The sequence below is a fragment of the Euwallacea fornicatus genome, chromosome 9 (genome assembly GCF_040115645.1).
Source record: "Euwallacea fornicatus isolate EFF26 chromosome 9, ASM4011564v1, whole genome shotgun sequence".
Classification (NCBI taxonomy): Eukaryota; Metazoa; Arthropoda; class Insecta; order Coleoptera; family Curculionidae; genus Euwallacea; species Euwallacea fornicatus.
The window spans coordinates 854194-875458 of NC_089549.1; the positions used below are offsets into that span (position 1 = coordinate 854194).

General features: G+C 37.2%; 1 protein-coding gene across 1 annotated transcript in view; it reads right to left on the reverse strand.

Annotated features, from left to right (window-relative positions):
* Positions 1-970: 970 nt before the first annotated feature.
* Positions 971-21265, reverse strand: part of sick (sickie) — a 72554-nt gene continuing 52259 nt past the window's right edge. The window contains exons 20-25 of the mRNA XM_066286134.1: positions 6013-6096; positions 5546-5944; positions 4955-5494; positions 4603-4808; positions 4100-4545; positions 971-4023 (exon numbers count right to left, since the gene is read on the reverse strand). Of these exons, the coding sequence (XP_066142231.1) occupies positions 3641-4023; positions 4100-4545; positions 4603-4808; positions 4955-5494; positions 5546-5944; positions 6013-6096 (2058 nt within the window). The 3' untranslated portion in view covers positions 971-3640. The remainder of the gene's footprint in view (positions 4024-4099; positions 4546-4602; positions 4809-4954; positions 5495-5545; positions 5945-6012; positions 6097-21265) is intronic.

Here is a 21265-nt window from a genome sequence, read left to right on the forward strand (position 1 = left end):
GGTGAAGTACAGATGGCGCCACGCAGAAATTACAGGAATTTTTTCGGGGAAAAACACTAGCTGGTTGGGTGAAGTACAGATGGCGCCACGCAGAAATTACAGGAATTTTTTCGGGGAAAAACACTAGTTGCGTAGGTGAAGTACAGATGGCGCCACTCAAAAATTACAGGAATTTTTTCGGGGAAAAACACTAGCTGGTTGGGTGAAGTACAGATGGCGCCACGCAGAAATTACAGGAATTTTTTCGGGGAAAAACACTAGCTGGTTGGGTGAAGTACAGATGGCGCCACGCAGAAATTACAGGAATTTTTTCGGGGAAAAACACTAGTTGCGTCGGTGAAGTACAGATGACGCCACCCAGAAATTACAGGAATTTTTTCGGGGAAAAACTTTAGTTGCATAGGTGAAGTACAGATGGCGCCACCCAGAAATTACAGGAATTTTTTCGGGGAAAAACACTAGTTGCGTCGGTGAAGTACAGATGACGCCACCCAGAAATTACAGGAATTTTTTCGGTGAAAAACTTTAGTTGCGTAGGTGAAGTACAGATAGCGCCACCCAGAAATTAGAAGAATTTTTTCGTGGAAAAACTTTAGTTGCGTAAGTGAAGTACAGATGGCGTCAGCCAAAAATTACAGGAATTTTTTCCTGAAAATATACTATTTACGCTGGCAGATTGTAGATGGAACCGTCAAAAAAAGTTGTAGAATTTTGCTGTTGTATAGTATTGATGCGCCACAATAAATTAACTTTTCTTAAATAATGAAAGAGCTTCTTAATTTTAATTTTATGTGGGTGTAAGTGTGCATATACGAATGAAGCAAATTGATTTGTAGAAGATCAATCAGGAGCAACTAAAGGAAATGGTTGGCACGAGATATTGTGATACTATTCTGTGACAAAGAAAAAATATTTCTGATGACTAAAATATTTTTCATTTTAACGTTTTTAGATTATAGATAGATCTAAATCATGATAAATAATTTATTGGCCGTTCTTATATTACAATTTGTATAAAATTACTATGATAAATATAAACGTTATAAACAGAAATTATTTAATTTGCACAATATATTATTATTAAAGTAGTAAAATATTTACAATAAATAGTTGTTTTCCTGACCAGAAATACTCATTAACCACAGCAAATTAAAATAGCTAAATTAACCCCTATCAGGCAGATCTTTTCCATGAATTCGCAGTTCCCTTTTTGTTTGATTCGAACATTAATTTACAAGTATATTATTTATACAAAGTGACGATATTTCCTAGTAACCACCAGGCCTATAAAGCGTAAACATGTAACAATGAGCTTTATTTTTACATAGAAAATTGCACAAAAAAGGCATATAAAAGCTTACTTTCTACAATATACGTAGATAGTTAGATGTATATTTCTCAAAATATAGTTTTTATGACTTACATTGAGATAAACATTTCAGGTTCACTTCTTAATTATTCTGGTATAATTTAATAGGAAACCCTTCGTAATACATACACCATAAGTCAAAAATACAAGCACTTGGTTATAGTCGCGGTGTTATGTTTCTTTATTACAGAGTTCTAAAGTAAATTTTTAGTAGAATTGAATTGTCTTTAAAACGTTATGGAAATACACAAAATGCACCTCATGGACAGTCTACGATAGTTGAGAAATATGTATATAGAGTAATTCTAAACTATGACATTAAAATTCTAGCAATTATTTAGAACAGCAATAAAGTTTTAGTACTTTCATTAAACGATTATCAAAATTTTAGTCAAGTTCACAGAAACTACAGGGTGTAACATAAGTAGGGGTTTTCCTTTTAACACGACATAGACCTTAAAAAACTAAGCAATATGCACAAATGAGTTTTAATACATTTTTGTATAAGATCTAAATCCATTCCTGCATAAAAGAGCAATTCAATGTAAAGGACATAAAATGTCTCACAAAAAATTATCAGCTATTGCAAAAAGCTCAAAAAACATTGAATGTTTACTGTTTTTATGCGATTTATTCTCGCAGTTCTAAAAATCAGTCGTGAAGTTGAGCTCCAGGTGTTATTTTGATAAACAATCACTATTGATACTAATAAAAAATTGACAAAGGCCAATAATTACTCGAATCACGAATTGGCGGACATGTTGCTGATATACGAGGAGTGTCACTGCCATCGCAGCTTCGCGGTTGTATACTGAACGCTTTCCGGGAAGAACATCATCCTGCAGTCCGTAGATGTGTTTATTTTGTTGGAAGATCTCGTGAAACCGGAAACCTAACAGCAATGCATGGTGGACATGCTGGGAGACCTAGGCTACTTAGAATGGCACCCATTGAGGAGCATGTTTTAGATATCGCTCAGGACAATCAAACTACCGTTACTAGAAGAATCGCAGAGAAAGTTCCTACATCTCACATGACAGTGTAGAGAATTGTAAATAAAAACCAATTTTATCCCTATCACGTGCAACGAGTTCAAGCGTTAATGCCACAAGACCATCTCCCAAGAGTATACTTTTGTGAGTGATTTTTACAAGAAAACGCTCGTAATGAAAATTTCTTTAAGTGTATTTTGATAACGAATTAATTAATTTTTTAACGTAACGGAATAAATAGTTTTAGAAATACGGACGTATGGGCAATGGAAAATTCTCGCGTTATTCGCCGAACTAATTTCCAGCAGAGATTGTCTTTTAATGTTTGGGCCGGCATAACAGGTGGAAAAGCCTCAATCGACCAATAAGATGGCCCGCAAGATCACCTGACCTTAATCCATGCGATTTTTATTTGTGGGGTTACATGAAAAGTTTAGTATTTACGAATGAAATTAACACAGTGGAAGAATTGCGTGAACGGATAGAAAACAGTACAGAAATAATTAGAGGAAAACCATCTGTTTCAACAGCATGCACAGAATCGTGGATAAGACAAGCGACAATTTGTGCAAATGAAACCAATGGAGACAATTTCGAATATCTTTTGTAGCTAGTCCCGAAGTGAGTAGTAATTAAAGATATAGTACTTGTTAAAACTTTTATAGGCGCATATTTCGGTTGTTTTTAAGATTTCGAAAAAATGTTATATAAAAATATTGCTTAGTGTTTTGAGGTCTTTGTCGTGATAAAAGGAAAACCTCTACTTATGTCACATCCTGTATATACATCATTTAAATAACCGCATTTAAGTTTAAGAGCGGTATTTTGAAGAACGAATGTGGTGTTATTTTGCAGAAACAAATTAAAATAAAATTTTATAAAACACATTTTTGCATATTACTGTCTTCGTAGTAGTGGCCGTAGCACCTTAGCAAGACATTTCCGGCTATAAGGCTCTAATACTCAAATATATTCAATTGTTGCACTAAATAATTCCTAGAATTTTGATTCCATAGTTCGAAATCGCCTCGTATAAGTTAAACGGTTTTTGAGTACTTTCTTTAAATATTCTCTAATGGCTTTTTGCAAATTCCAATAATGATTGCTACTAATGATTACGTAAAACCAAACGCGGGGGTCTCTGTATCTCATAATTAAACCATTATCGCTATTGTAACTCCTAATTCCCACCCTACCCAATACGGCGAACGAAATTATATTCAAATATCTCATAAATACACTTCTAACTCGAAATCCGAGGCACTTTATTCTATAAAATTTAGGAGACGCTCTCAGTCCCCGTCTGAGCCAAATTGGAATCCAAACTATTGCAATCCGAATCGTTTGAGTGGGGACTCGAATAATTTGCAGCCTCTTGCAGCCTCATAAGCATATTCAACAAGGGATCGCCTTCGTTTTCTGCTTGTGCATTGGGGTTCGTCTCTAGGCCTACGTCTTTGGCGGTAATGGTAGTTAGGCCTTGAGGGGGTGCCCCGGGCCAGGGATACGTGTCCAGCACAAATTGGGCAGGGTCGGTCCAAGAAGAGCGCCGTCCATAGAGCTGGAGACCTTCTCGGGCCGCTTCGCGTAGATATGGAGCTAAAGAGTAATTCCAGACATCTGCGAACCAGGCTCGAGCAGCGTCCAGTTCAAGAGGGCAACCTACCGTGTAAAAAATCATTGCATGGTAAAAAGGTTTCAAATGTGGCCGAAATAGTGAGTGAAAAAAATATTTTACCTAAGAAAAGTCTTGGTCCAATCGCTACATCTCCACTGCTGTGCGTCTCCAAGAAAGCATTCAGATGTTGCCAGACTCTGGGTAGCCATCCTAAAATGGCTGCCAACTCGGGTTGGGGCCCTTGCTCCAACTCTAAAGCTGCAAGTCGCCTTCTAAGAACCCGTCCAAGGAGGCCTCTGGCTGGTTCCATGTGAGGAGCTACCAGCACCCACCTAAAGCCATGCTGCAGCTGCAAACTTGTAGCTGAGCAGGAGCTTTGCGCCATGGTTCCCAGTAAGCAGGGCAAGTTCCTGGGTAGACTTCCTAGGGCATCGGCTAAAGGTCCGGCTTTATGGAGGTTGTCCAACACTACGACGCAAGGAAGAACGTTGTGGTCACCAGCGGCTGCTTGTTCGGACAAGTGCTGTAGATATTGGCGAAGTTCTTTGGCGGATTTGTTATCGACGCTGAAAAATTAGTTTCATAAGTCCCTCTGATAAGTTAACTACTGATGCGAGACATACTTAAAGGTTGCTACGGCCTCTTGCGGATCTCTCCCCAAGCTTTGTGCATGGAACTCAGCCAATCTTGTGGCTAAATGGGTTTTTCCCGTTCCGGGAGCTCCGCATAACACCAGTCTTCTGTGTTCGGCTAGCAAAGACACAAGCCTTTGTGCTACCCCTTTTGGTATCAACGCCTCGAAGGCTAAGGCTGCAACTGGCTGAAGAACCTAATAAAAGACACAAACTTTTACATCGTAATCGGTAGTCATCACAATTACCCCTGTGAAGATTCATGGTCGTGAATATGCAGGAGGCATTTGAAACTGGTACCGTTTATGCTCTCTTTTTTCCTCAGAAGTGTTAGATAACTCACCACGTGCACTGATGACACCCGCCCTACAGCATATCCAACAGGCAACAAATCTGGGGGCCCCGTATCCGGTTTCCTCTCAGCCTCCCCCAGTTTATAACTAGCTATAGAGTCGCTCCCCAGCCCCAAACCTCCCCCCGGATCCAGTCTAGCTACATACTGCTTAAAAGCCCTCCTCACAGCATTGTCCAGTTGCCCCCATAGCGTGGACGCTCCCACGTTAGTGTATGCAATAGAAATCTCAGAGGTAGTGTTGTTGGTTTCTTTGCCATCGTACCCATAGTGCTCGGAATAGTACCGGTCAAAGCTCTGAGGCTGACCTAGGTAGACAGCAATCGCTATCCGTTTTCCATCGCTCTCAACCTCTGGAGGGGGCTCATCTGCTGGTATCAAGTCGCTTAATGCGTCCAAAGAAGAATTTGACCGGACCTCAGAAGATAATTCTCCACATGGCAATCCACCGGATCCGCTCACCATTCTCTGGAGACGTTCATTATTTTGTTTGAGGCTCAACATTTCGCTCCGCATTTTCATTACTGTGTCCTGGAAGAAAAAAAGTCTTAAAACGAAATTTTAAAATCAATCTTTACTCACCTTGAGGCTCTCTAACTGATGTGCAGAGCTTAAGGCCTCTAGCCGGATATCAGTCAACACCAAATCTTTTTCCCTCAACTGTTTCTGCAACTCTGCCACCTCCTGCCCCTGATCAATGGGTGCCGGAGGCAGAGGGCTGTGTTGCCTATCATTCTCTCCCTCGCTATGACTGGACTGGACTTTGGTAACTTTGGCATTGCGTGAAAAGGCTTTGGTGAAACTACTTCTCAGCCAACCCTTTTTCTTCTTCTTCTCTTGCTTGTCTAAGGAGCATGCAGAGGAGAGGCTGGAGACGCTGTCCGAACTAGGTTGCCTCGCCAAGGTGGATCCGATACCTGCTTGGATGGATTGTGCCCTAAGGGCATCCATTGCTTGCCGAAGGTCCTGGAGTTCACTGTCCTATCGATGAAGAAAAAAGCGTTGTGTAAGTTTGGTTTCCAACGATTTTTTTTTTTACTAAAGTCAACCTTTTTCTCCGAGGTGGCTGTCAGGTGTTGAAGTCTTTGGGTCATGGAGGTCAGGCTTTGCTCAAAAGCGGAAACTACATGGGCCTGAAAGGAAATCTTTAATTAGGTATAGTATGGTTCATTTGACCATTAGGCATCATTGGATACATGTGGGGGTGGAATTCCAACAACTTTGATACCATTGAAAAGCTTATTGAAAATGCTTTCCAAAGATATCTCGCAACCATGCCCGTGCCATAAAAAAATTACTTGGGTGGCTGAGAGTAGTGAAATCAGCAACATCATATTACGGTAGACGTGTTTTTGGACTTTTCTATAGTCAACACAATTTTAAAGATATTGGCGTTTATACTTTTAACAGATCCACCCTACCTACTTATCTAGCTAAAAGTATATAGAGTGTCTCATTAAAAAAAAAGAAAGAAACGGACACATCTCATGATATCTTGGAAGGTAAAAAAATTGCAATCATTTACAGTAATTGAAAGCTAATTAGATTACACTACACATAAACAATTCTAACAACAATATACGAAGTAACAACTTTTCAAACAATAAGTGTAACAGTAGTATTTCCGCGACTTGTCAATTTGCCTACATGATCAATCTCCTGTTGTTCGAAACTATTCCTGTAATGGAGGCTTTTTCCATGTAAATAAAGGCTCAAACAAGCAAACAAAAGGCGATACGACTTTGTAACATAATGTAACCGCTAACGAATTACATACACAAATAGGCGCATGCAGCAAGGGCACTCCTTATAAATAGAAATTGGATAGGACAGCAGGGTGTGGTATGATGTAATTTGTGTCTTTTTTTTCATTTAATTGCACCTTATTTTATGAGTAAAAGTTACTTTCTGGTGTTTCGATAAAGTTACGTGATCAGTATTTGAATCATGATCTTTGTTCAAAGTTCACGGAATTAAGTTCTACATCAAAATTCCTTTTTGTTCTAAACTGCGCCATTCATGAAAAGAAAAAAAGCCAACGAATGCTGATTGCAAATGTCATCTAACACTGATACCGGTTAAGGTTAACGCTCTGTCCTTTTTTAGCATGTTGCCGTGAAGTGCGACAACAATAATACTCTGGTTCTAATCTTTGCTTGCAATTTAATGAATGAATTAGTTCTAACGTAATTCATTCAGTGCAGTACAGGGTGTTGTGTTACGTATTCTCTAGTACAAAATAAAGACAAAATTAGGTTTTTATTTCATTGCGTTAAATCTAGTACGGGAAAAGCTTTCAAATTTTAAATGCGTATTAGGTTAACAAGTACTGTTTAATGCAGCACCTACTTCATACAGGGTGGTAATTTTCTGAGGTCTCGCTCCACAAAATTCTTTAGAAAATTTTGCTCGTACGCCAAGGGAAATTTTAATTTATTTTTTCATTTTCTAATCTGTTACCTAGACTTGATTACTCTTGGTTTTTGGTAGAACCAAAGTAGGAATTGTTAAATTTTAAATGTGTTTTATTTTGGAGACGAAAAATTTAATTTGGCAATTTCATGTCGGTCTCAAAAATGAAAATAGAATCTGTGACTGTTGAAATCCTATACGACTGGGTAGTTACAAATATCATACATTTAGCTTTGCTTCTAACGGTTCACATAAAATTAATTACACAAGATGTATAACATTAAACACACGTATTAAGTCTTTCCTATTAAAGTATCATATCTTAATAAGTGCATTTAACAGTGTAAGTAATTTAAGCTGCGATACCTCATGGAAGTACGCGCACACCAGAAAGCAAGGAAGCGAACCTACTTAAAAATAATAAAACAATAAATAATGGTTATACGACTTTAAAACAACGTTTTACCCCTCATAAATTAATTTTATATTGACTGAATTGCTACTTTATTACAACTTTAAAGCTAGTTTTATCGCTATGTCTTTGAACCACATTGTACATGATTTTAATTTAGCATTAGGCATCGGCATTAACCTCAATATTATTTTCCGGTATTCCATGAGCATTATTTCCAAGTCTCAGGAACTTACGTAATGGTGCCTTTAGGACCATCACTTGACCACTTTTCTGAAATTCATATGGAACTGATTATAATGCAATGACGCAAGCAGCATTTTTCATACGATGAATTTACATGCGTAGACAGACGAAGAATGGGCTTCTTTAAGTTGGTCTCATTCTATTCTTTTTCATGTTGGCGGCCACAAGGCCTATAAGAACATAAAATTCTGATGTTCAGCATTATGAAACAAACAAGAAAAGCAGCTGCGGGCTTCGAACACGCGTCGAGGCTTCTACTCGCTCATGATGTGTACTTTATAATTAAGTACCTAATAAAAATGTATCATTACAGGCTACAAGCAAAACAGAAACCGCGTTATTGCTTTCTTGTGTTGGAAGCAACCAGAACGGCGAATATTAGAGGGATCTAACTGGAATTGAAGATTTCTAGTTTGCAAGAGTTTGTATAATTTCGGGATCAGAAAATAAGTTTCTCGTGCAAATCAAGAACCTAAAAGTATATGGGAGAGACGGAAATACTAGCAGCCACCTGTACCCAACATCCTGCAGATCTGACACAGTAAGGGCCAAAAGTCCTCCAGTTAACGTTTCAGTCCACTGATATTTTTTAAGGAAACTTAGAACACACCTATAGAGTTACATCGCGAAATATGGCACATTTCACTGCCTCATCTTCTAACAACAGAAGGAAGAGCTAATCGCGTGCATGGAAACCTTAACTCCAGAATCCATGATCAACGGGACGCCAGAGAACAAGATAAAATGGAACCGCTGCAGCAAGGCCATTTCTGCAATTGTAAAAGAAAAAGAAATAACAGTACGTGCTGTACAAGATGAATAACCGATTTCCAAAGAGGAGCGGTACTAAAGAAATAAAGAAGAAATAAAAAATTCTCTACCAAACAGGGCTCTGTAATATAGGAAAAAAATTAGGAGCAAAACAAAGAGACATCAATCGGGTACAAGGATGCAACAACTAACAGGATACATTATGGACACCTTTCGGTTTTGATTATACGTATATTCCACGGGGACATTCCGGACCTCGCACTATCTAGCCGACAGGACACCAGATTGGATGTCTCTTAAAGATTTTCCTTGTGAAAGAAAAACGTACATATAGACTTCAGTTGCTCATCTATGAAATATTAATCAAACAATTTTGCTATATTTTTTTTTAATGAAGAGGGGGGTTGGTTCGCACCCCACTTAGAAGATAATTGCGACATAATTATAATCCTCCCTCTATGAGCATCGCTCAAATTCTGTATTTTTCTCTATTATAAATAATCCTAGACATAAATTCTCATCAACTTTCTATACATGGAAAATCTCTACATTAAACCTCGTTGTTTCCGGTTATTATTCGCAAAAAACTGAACGTATGTCCTAAATGGCGACTGCCTACATGCATTATGTATTACGCGCAATTCTCAATGGGTGCCAACTCCCAAATGGTACCTTTTTATACTTTGAAGACCATTCAGGCCCCACAAGTATGCAATAAAGATTAATATCACTTTTTTCTTTTCCCCTCTACCTGTATGTGGAAGGAAAAAAAGACCGTGAATAAGGTTCATTAACAGCTACCCCTATATAATGGTTTATATTCCCCTAGACCTAATATCCATAATGGATTAATGCTGCATATTATATCCTGGGTGACGTTGAGAAAAAATTAAATGTTCACCCCTCGTTTGATACCCTAAAACCTCTTCTAAGCTAGGTGTGTCCGTGTCCCTAAGGGTGTTTAGGCTAGACTGAACGATGGGGTGATTTTCGTTTTTGCCTGAGTTTTAGAATATAATTTCTAATATGATTAGTGGAAAGGGAGTGGTTTGAGCAGTTGGTAGAAATAAAAACAATTAGTTAAAGCAGTAATCAACGAATCGATCAAAGTCCTTGACAGCCTGTATAAGGTTAAAAAAAAATTCAGGTCCTTTCACTAGTGCGTACCACGAGGGCTGTAACGAAGAACGGAAACCATCAGATTTTCATATGAAGGGTGTTTTTAAAGATTTGTGCGACCTTCGAGAAGAAAGTTCTCTTCGAAAGGTAATTAAGGGAGTTACTCTTCATTTCGCAGGTCTCATAGTTGATTTTCTTCTTACGATAATTTATCTGCCTCCGCAGTCGCTCCTTTTCTTGACTAGATCTCCACTAAATTTTGAATTTTTCTGAGATTTTGCCCCTTAGTTCAATTGACCGATGGGAACATCATCGTTTTTTTAGGATAGATGTTTAGTGGAGATAATGAAGTTAATTTCAGGTCCTGTTTTAGATTTTTATCACGAAATTGTTGACACACAAAAGCGCAAGAACGTTGAGTTCAAACTTACATAAGTTAACAATGGAAATTGGAAACAACTTTTCGTTGCAAGTACGTACACAACTGAGTTGTAATTAAACGTGTACACTACTAACTAAGGAATAAGTACCCAACGAAAATTTTCCGCATTATGCTGGACATCCTTTACTTTTATAACTCTTATAACAACGCTTGGTTCTCAAAGTCGGCGGCAGTTACCACCCTACATTTATTCCCTCCCAGTGGATGTTGGAGTTACCAAACTGAATTTAGGGGGCGCAAAGTAGCAGTCCGTGGGTGGTGCAAAAAGAACGGTAAAACGAGCGATCAATATTATATTTAATATTATAAACCTATTCAACAGAGAAATTTTAATGCTGGGCAAAGTCACATATTATATAGGATGTTTCGAAGAAGTCGTGCCAAACGTAAGAAAGTTATCTGAGACATTGCGCTGAACAATTTTAGCATAGGAACGTCTAGTAAAAAATGAGCCGATTTAGTTCCAGAGCCATTTTCGTTCAAAAGCATAGTTTGACTCGTTGCTGCCAAAAGATTTTTGATATTTAATTAACTTTTATTAAAGGTAACGCAAAAAATTTGATGATAAAGGTTCAAAGTGACCACCCACAACCTCGATGCATAAATTTGTTTTTTGTACCATTGCATCGCGCCACCGTTGCAACATGGTCGGATCTTGCCGCGCGAAATGAGAGTCTGACATAACTCCTCCCAACAATTACCTCTTGGGTGGCTACAGGAGTTCCATGCACCAACGGCTCGATATAACCCCCGAAGAAAAAATCCAAAAGGCTCAAATCGGGATTTCGCGCTGGCCACCCGATAGGTCCGCCTCTTCCGATCCATCGCCCGTAAAAATATTGGTTTAGGCGATTCTGCACAGTAGGGAAAATGTGCAGGTGCGCCGTCATGTTGACACCACGTGCCATCCTGTATCTCCGTAAAAACATTTTAATTGCCGGCATTAATAAAACAGAGGAGACAGAAGGTGTTAATTTTGTTTGTTTTTTTTTTGTTCCATTCACTTAAGTGACATGTCTTTGGAACAAAAATGAACTCTGGAGCCAAAACGGCTTATTTTCGAATAAAGGTTTCTATGCAAAAATTTTTCGCCGCAATGTCTCCTATGACCTCCGTGAGTTTGATATAACATTTTTGGAGCATCCCGCACATTGTTATTATTTATAAAACAAACTATAAATTCGTAACTGAACCCAATATCACTGACTTCACCTTTAAATTTACAACGATTGCTTCATTATTAATGTTTGGTGTTACGTGGTAGACCCGTGTGGGCAGGAAGTATGTGCAACTAGTACTATACTATTTAGTAAAACACTCCCATTTCGTCACTTTTCTTTAGAGCCTTGAACCAAATGCGATCTCTTCTGCGTAAACGGATTTAGAAAAAATTTAATTTAAGAGACACACTGAGAATTTGTCCCAGCACCAAGGCCACCAACGTAAATTATCAGTAAACAATGTAAAACACATCCCATTAGCTTTATTTGCTATTCAATTACGTGGTGTGTACAGGGTTTTAAGATGAATTATTGACCATTAACCGAAAATGTACTGTTTACAACCAGTATCTTTGCAATATCGATAACTGGAATATCCACGGCCTCACATGCTGAGATATTCATCCTAACTGAAGATACGTGCATTATTACATGTATGTTGTTATGATTGTTAAACGATAATAACGTTTTCGATAATCTAATCAATCTTAGGAACTCCGTGTTTGCATACGCTAAATTATCTCCCATTTACCTATTTTATATCATCTGTATGCGAGTAATTCTTTATAACGTGTACTCAAATTTCAATTGTCCAAGACGTTTTCTCTGCGAATTTTTCCTCATTTCCTCCTAGAACTTCTAAATTATTTCCCTTTAGAGCTTTAATCGAAGAATTGTGAAGGGATTAAAGTGGTATTAGCAGAAGCCTACCCGAAGAAACTGTCTTCCATTCGAATACCTGCTAGTAGCATTCAAACATACCTGTGCTGATAATAGAAGGAGGCATTTGCGGAAGAATCGAAATTTTGTGCATTTTCACGCTCCCTTCACTAGTATATTTGAACGGCAATGAAAGCGTACATTTAAGTCAATTATAGTATATGAGTAATGTGGATGCTACAGCACATCATTATGCATCTTTTAAGTGGAATAAATTAGCTGTTTTACACTTGAGCGAAGGAGGATAAGAACTCACTTCAGCTCTTATTTGCAACAAGTGTCTTAAATGAGGCTATTTTCGTTCATCCGGCAGAAGCCTAATTTCGGATTTACAATACACGCTTCACTATACGAGAATACAGGATGATAGTTAAGTGTGTAGACAAAATCAGTGAAATCGTTCTTCAACTTTGCTCTAAGAGGAAAATATTATAGAAATTTTCGTCCTTAAAACAGTTTTGGATGGGCAAAAAATTACGGACAACCGGGGACTACATCGCCTTGTATACTCTCACTAACCATGTGGAATGTTTAATAATGTGAAATCGAACTAAGCTACAAAGAACTGATGTAGCAAATTTGAGATAAACATCCTATAAAATGTTAAAATAAATCATTTGGCTAAACTAAGCTCCAGCTTTATTCCCTAGTTTGCCTAGTTGCTTAATTAATATCAAGTATTCTCAAAACCATACTAACTGTGTGCCAATCCAACTGCGGACACGACCTGTACTTGCTCTTCTTAGTTGCCAACTCCCACCAGGGTATGTTAGGATTTCCAATGGGAGATGTAGGCGACACCCCCTCATTTTCCAAGCCATTGATATTCTTTCTGAATTCTTCAAAGACCTCTATATTATCACTACCATTTCTTAACCCGGTACTCCGCGCGATAGTCGCGTAATTGAACCCGTTAACGTTGTTTAATCTATCGAAAGTTCTGGAATCTTCTGGAACACTGGCCAGGGAAGGAGGTCGGGGCGGTTTTCGTGGTAGTCCAATTCGAGGGCGACGGATGGTTGCGAAACCGTCATGAATTGCGGAAGGTGGTGATGCTAGCATTTGGGTGGATGCTGGAGGCATTTATGGTATTCCTGGATTTGGACTCTTCAGTGATTGTTGAAATTTTTAGAACTTGGTTTCTTGCACTTTATTTATTTTAATGTAAGTGTTGGTGGTCGCCTGTTTTAGAGAACTATACTGCATATAAGGTGTCCAGATCCATTTAGACTATAACACACAATATCGTCACCTTTGTGCAAGCTGTTTTTAGTAGGCATTTACTTATACAGGGGGGTTCCAGAACCATACTGCACCATTTCAGGGATGCATTATCAAACACTAAATGAAGGAACAAGTTGAAATAAGCATGTATCCGATATCGTTCGGTAGCGCAGTTACAGGGTGGCAAAAGTTAATTTATCTCCGCTTCGGGGAGGAAACATGCATATATAAAACACCATTTTTAGCCTTCATTCATCAACTTTCTGTTTCATATCTTTTATTGGAGCACGTACTTGTACGGACGGTGATATCGAATGTTTTTGTCTAAAATGAGTTGGGACACCCTGTACGTATAGTTGCTAATAGCGAGCTAGTAACAATAACTTTGAATAACATGTTAGAGATTAAATACCGTGGGAGGCAGAATTAATTTAATGTGATGATTTGAGTGGGTCGATGTTGATTTTATCCTTTTTAGCAAGTTTACGTAATGCTTAAACTTGCTTGTTTGTTTATTTTGTTGTATTTCAGGTTTTTCTTAGGTAAAAATAATCGTTTATCTTTTGTTGAACTAAACTTTTTTGGGTATAAATTGTTAAACGTACGGATTCGTCGACTAAAATAGTTCAAAAAAATAGAGCAGTTACATCCTTACTTGATTCAATTGGACAATGGAATTCTACTAATACGAACTTTTTTAGAAGTCACCTTAGCAGGCAACAATACTCATTTAATGAACAATAAATACAGGGTGTTCAGTGGCATCATTTTGTACTAAAATGAAAAAAACTGATTGTTTTTGTCCTGTGTTTTAAAAATCACACCATCCTATTTGAAGAAATCAATAAAGTTAAAAATGTAAAAATTGAAATAATTTTTGCGATCGCCCTGTATCTATTTTTGGTTAAATGAGTGTTCGCGCCTGTTAAGGAGATTTTGCATAAAAATCTATTCTAAAATGATCAAAATTTAACTTAAGCTGACCGCGATATATTTTTTTGTGCGGTACTGCGAATCTCTAAAATTTCGTTTGTAACGTCACAGCTTTAGGTGGTCACTGCATCTCAGGATAAAGAAGTCTAGGAACTAACAGAAGCTCAAAAGAATATTCTATCATATGAAGAAAATGCAGGTAGACCTATTGACGCTCCTCCTTTTTGGGACATCATGCAGGTTTGTCACTAATTTTAAAATTCACCTTCATTAGTCTCATATTCTTCCCTGTAACTGATTTCTGTATGATTTTGCCAATAGGTTCATGGAAGTCCAAATGGACACACTGTCTACTTGAGTGGTCAAGTACATGCCCACACGAAATAACTCGACTTGACTTGACATTTTATACATGCAGCTTGTCTTGATTTAGAATCAAGTAAGTAGCTTCAAATCCAAGTTAAGCTGTGCATCCCATACTTAAAAGAGCGCCATTTCTTGTTCCGTTGTAGGCGCTTAGTATTAATTGTATTGTAGGTCGTACTCATCTAAATAACATGTGGGAAATTGCAGATGATATCTATGTGAACATCAACTAAGGAAAGTGTGCAGTTTATTTCAATTAGGATCGGAACGTTGGTATGAATTTTAAGCAACCAATTAAAGTATGCATACGTGCGCAGTAGATCGAGATCAGGAAACTGTTTCCTCAATAATAGAAGTTCCTTTGAAAGTAATGAAACATGATGGCAAATTTCGGCACTAAGTAATAATGATCACTTTCTAGGGCTGGGCCGACAGCCGAAACTCATTAGATGGCAATTTTTCATATTCCGGAAGAACTATGTCTGCCCTAATATACTTTGCCTGATGGATAATTATCCATTTATTTATACGGTCGTTACATTACAAATTTCTTTAATGGAATTAGAGCAATAAACGTCTGGAATGTATGTGGAATTAGAGCGAAAAATCTTGGGTCTCGGTGACAATTATGTACGTATTAGAAAGTTCTCACGGAGTTCAATATCGGAACCCCCTTATCCGATATTTACAAAAACTAAATCGTGTTCAATCCCAAAAGAAACGAAGGCATTACTCCACTTTTACGGGCACTTACAGCCCAAAGGAACAGCTAATAGACCTGCCATTATCTATAGCGGCAATACCTCTTGAGCATCACTTCTGGGACTAATTTACCATTTACCATCACTTCCCGTACTTGAGGTTTATTTTGGAACTTGTAATATCAAGTTATCTTGCCTTTTTGTAGGATGTTGTGCAGGTTTATGTATTAAAGGCTTGAAAATCGCTGATTAAACCTGATGATGTTATTATACCGGTTTAGAAGGGATTAGGAGATGTGTTTTAAGTTGTTTGAAGAGGTAAAGAGATTGCGTAAATATCCGATAATTTAATTTGACAATCGTCACAAGCCCATCTCGTGGATGATTTTGTGAGTCAGACTGAAATTGAAAATAAGTATCACTTTCGGTTCACAGTATGTGATTTCTGAATTTATCGAATAGTTTTCAATAATTGGTAGAAATACAGTGAACACCCTTCCTCTAAAGATCTTACATGGAAGTGAAATATCTCTATACCTTACAACTAAAGACGGGAAAGGATAATGCGGGGAGAATAGGGCGTAACTTTCAACTAAGACATTTCTTGCACGTTCCTCAACATTTCAAGGTGCCAACTCTCATAAACTTTCTCAAAGTTTTTAGGTGCTCGAAAAGGACCTGAGGTGGCCGCAATGAAAAACCCACGTAGGCACATCCAATTGGTTCATAATTTTGCGCATGTGCGGTCTAATGATTGCTTTCTATATGACGTAAGTGTCAGTTGCCCATAAAAATTATTCAGTGTTTGCAGGCAAAATTTCAGAATATTAATGTTTTGAACTGAAGCAAAATACTGCTGAAACTACAGAAATTATTGATTCAGCTTGGGGAGGTAATCTCGTTGGTGCGTAAAGTGTCAGGAGGTGGTTTAAAGAGTGTCGTGGGGGAAGTTTTTGTCTTGAAGGGAATCCAAGTCTGAGTGTAGAAAACAAAGTTTGAGAGCGAAAAACTTGAAAATTAGTAACAAGTTTAAAAAAACTTGCTGAACGGTTAGGGACACTGTGAGTGACTCAGCAAACAATTTCGGTTCAATTGGATGTAACAGCAAAGATTCAAAGAATAGGAAAATACGATCCTCACGAGCTAATCGAAAACAAAAAAAATCGAAGAGTTGACGGCTACATGAGCTTGCGTTCTGGGAGTAAAAGGAAAAATTCTTTGTATGACCATCCCAAGGGAAGAAAAGCATGGGTTGATCCAGGCCAGCCATGCACACCAGTTGCAGAAGCGAATGTACACGCCAAGAAAATTTTACCATCTCTAATAAAATTGGCAGGAAGTCATTTACCACGAATTCCTGAACATGGACAATCTGTTAGAGCCGGACATCACAAGGGCCAAATAATTAAAATAAGCAAAGTTATGAAGGAAAAAGGATCATTTAAGTAATATGGCTGCATGACAATGCTTGTGAGCATACCGCAAAAACCGACCCAAAAACTCTTCTTCTTAGGCGGGGAAGATCTTCAAACTCGGCTCTTCGCTATTTCCACCTATTCAAATCAATGCAGTCTCATCTAGCTGATCAGCATTTCCTCAAAATTGAAGATTCTTGAAAACGGTTCGATAACTATTTTTCATGAAAACTGGTAAGATTTCGTTGCGAGCTCGTCGATCACCTACCCGATAAATAGCATGGACCATAGCTGATAACGGATACTATTTTGACTATTAATATTTCCAACAAGTATGTTTTTGATCATTTTGAAAAGTTAATTTCGCCAAAAATATTCAGTTTCTATTTGTAGCCACGTTAGATGTGGAATTTAACAGTGATGTTTTTGCATTTGCGTTCAAACTACCCTAATCCCTTTAAAGCATGGAAATTCTCAGAATTTCTCCCGGAGTTTTTCTTTCTACAAAAATGTCTAATATAAAGTCGTTTAACTGCTGGAAACATTTTTTTCTGTTTGTAATTCGACCACTAGTAAAAAATAAAATTTCCCGACAAAAAATCTTCAAATATCGAACAAATGAAGCTTTCAAATATCCATTTTTCTTTCTTTCCTTTATTACGAGTATGCCGCGTATGCTCTTACGTTGCTTTAATTTATTTCTCAACTACAATTGCTTGCGTCAACATTTATGTGTGATCTATTAAGACTTAAGCTCAGCGTTAAAAATAATTTTTCCTATAATAATTTAAAATTTAAATTTGGAGCGCGACATGTTGATTGTAAACAAGGTTAAATTTGATAATACAATGTGACGAACATATCGTGCATCTAATTAATGTTGATGTTTTGATAGCGAAATAAGTCCTAGGTTATCAACTAAACTACATGACGCATGCTTGTTTTTTTTCTTCGATAATTTTGCCCTAAATTATACCATAAAAATATATATACATATTTGACATATAATATTCGTTCAGGGATAATTCATAATTCTGCCACCCAATTATCACAAAATCAAACAACTTGGATAAAGCAACTTTTCCGCCACTGACATTAAAGTGCAAGATCAAGCATAATTTACAAACTTTACAGTGTTTTCCTTTAAATTCCAAAACTCAATTCGAAAATGATAATTCGCGCCGAACGTGAACTGCAGTCTGCGTCGCGATGCGCATCAATGCAGAACGCGCAACTTCACCCGACGATCGTGAAAATCAACTGAACGAACTTGAGTCATGAACGCAGACGTTCAGTCTTCCTCGGTTGAGTTTTGTTTTGTTCTACGTAAACGTACTATATGCCGGCGAGGTTGTAGCACTGGAGTGTTCGCCATACGCAGCCAGTGGTGCTAAGAGAATGAAATGCTCACGAAGTGAATGTCAGAGACGATACAGCGAAATTTACTGATCAAAAATTATTAAAAACTCTCTCTTCCGCTCTTTCTAGTAAGTTTTTTTTAGTGCGTTGACTATACCATTTAACTCGGATTTTCACTCACTTTATTTAAAATTTTGTTAAAAAAATGAAAACAAATTTTATCCAGAAGGAGTCGGATTTTCAACTCTAAGGGTGGAACGTTTAAACAGCAACCTAAAAGTCAACGTCAGCAAGTGCGCATAATTTTTACGCCACTGCTGGGTATGCTCTGATCATCATTTACACGAATTTAACTTTAATTGAGTGAAGACCTAAAGATATAGTCTGCAAAACTGAGTTAATAACATTAAATAAACGAATAGGAAAGTAAAGTTCCCAATTTTTGATCGACCTAAAAAGCCTACATTTTAATTTTTGAGTCACTAATAAACATAAAAACACTTTTCGTAAAACTGAGTTAAAATATAGTAATATGGACTGCTGAATGAGATGATAACTAGAAGAAAATAAAGTGTCTCCACCTTTCAGTAGACGTCTAGAATGACCACAACTGATTAGCAAATTTTCTATATTTTTGGGCAGCATTCATAAATTTGACGAACGCTAATCGCTTGTTAGTCCCCCAAAAAGTTATCGTACATTTTGTTAATTAGATAATCAATGAAATTTATTTTCTTGAATTTCGATTTCATTTAATGTAGTCCCAAATCAAGCGAGAGGTTCCACTCAGAACTCCATCAGGCTCATAAATCTATCCAGGCCAGTGTGCTCCTTTCGCCAGCAGTTTGTAACAACTGTTTACAATCGTGTAACCTTATTTCATAATGTAAATTCTATTATGTTCTAATCAACCGAACTCAATGTTTTTCTAACTTTTTCACTTGATGGCATGAGTTAATGCAGCCTTGCGTGACCTCTGAAATTCGACTCGCACCATAAGAGTGGGTAAAAAGAAGTACCCTGGAGGGAACATGGCTATAATAAAAGATCACAGAGCGTAATATGCGCATTGTAGTCACGTGTAGTACCCGGAAAAAAGTGTTGTTGGTAGAACCCAGAGCTCGGTCACTGTCCGTGTTTTCAAATAACCTACAGCGACAATGACGAATTAGGACGAAGATATTCTTTGCTTTTAAAGTGCTTAAATGAGGATTTATGGTGTTAAACCGAAGCGACAGCCAATTTAGGGATTTAACTACAAGGGACTGTAAAATTTGATACTTTACCGAAACTTTACCTACTGCGCAAAGATATGTTTTAAATTATATACGTTTTGGTTTAATCTTGTAAAAAAATAATATCTGTGGATTCATGAAAATGTCATATTGGCGATCATGAGCATGAAAATGTAAATTTCTTTGCTGAATGATTAAAGCAAATGCTAAAGAGAACACAGTAGTTAGTACTCATCTTACGTCCAGTGATAATAATCAGGAAAATTGGGATAAGGAAATCGCATTGAATAAAGTGGAACTCTGAAACTTCTAAAAGCTTTTCATGTGGCTACTTGTTGTAATGGCTAAAATCAGTTTAGAAATTTGATATATGTGGATATTCACCAATTCAAAAATTTAATTTCCTTAGGAACGTGTAGCTATCCGAAATAGAACCATTTTACCACCACGATTATTGTTTTTTTTTGGGAAGTATTAAAATATTACAATAAAAATTAAGATATCACGAATTAGAGTATTTTTTAAAAATTTAAGGACAATATTAAGATAATTTTTTGTAATTCCAAAAGCATTTCGAAGGATGCTAGAAATTTTATTGGAAAATATTCTAAATATTTTGAAAATTTTTTAGAGAATATTTTTCGATTTTATTATGAAATAAATAGGTATCTTCACGAATTTCCTCGTACTTTTTCGAGCGAATTTCTTGAGGAATTTTGAACGCTTTGTTGCATACCCAACATCTCTTAGAATATCAGTCTGTATCTGCTTGTTGGAAATGTTTATGCGATTTCAGTGAATTTTTGAGAAAGTGTTACAGGGACCGTTGGGATCATTTTCACGTTATTTTTTTAACGTCACCTCGACTGACCTGCTTGGTTCCAATTGCCTACCATTCTTATTCTAGAATTTCTCTTTGCACCAAAAGAACTGAATCTTTTATTAGACTTTGCTGTAAGTGTGGCTACTTAGCATGGTAATCGTTAATCCGAAGTACTTTGAATTTCAAATACGTACTTCAAAACTTAAAGTAACAGGTTATTTTTTCTTCGAATCTTCAGGGGATTGCGGCAGGTTTGTTCAAACAAATCTTAATCGTTGCTTAAATATTTGATTTGACTTTATTTTCCGCAAGGTGTTCTATGACGAGAGGGCAACATTTCAAGGAATGATTATATAGTTCGGTTCCAATAAAGAATATCATGTAGCTAATGATCCAATTTTCAACAATTTTAGAGACATTAGAAAATTACCCTAAATATTTTTATATTGCAGACAATTTATTGATGGCCAAAAATTTACTGAAATACATAAATAATGTAATAAGAAAAATATACAAATGACTTAAGTGGAGTTTAACTAACTGATATGAAAACATTAATTCTTCTTTGAAGTTGATGGGTGGGAATACACTTAAGATTTTAGATGACCCCAAACGTAAAAATCTAGATTTTTGAGGCCTGGGCTTCGCGGGGGCAAGGGAAAACAAGGAAAGTAGCCAGTTTCCTTCCAAGTTTGGTAGGTTCACACAACCGTTCTACGAGTTGAACTTTATCGTTCTGGGAATCAACGTTGATTAGACCTAACAGCTTCAAACGCATTACCATTAACAAACTCATTCATAAAAACTTTGTCCGCATATCCTTTGTTAGTAAACGTTATCGTCAATAAAGACACGTTATATATTACCTTTTTTTATTGCAAATGAGCCATTCCTTGAAATATTT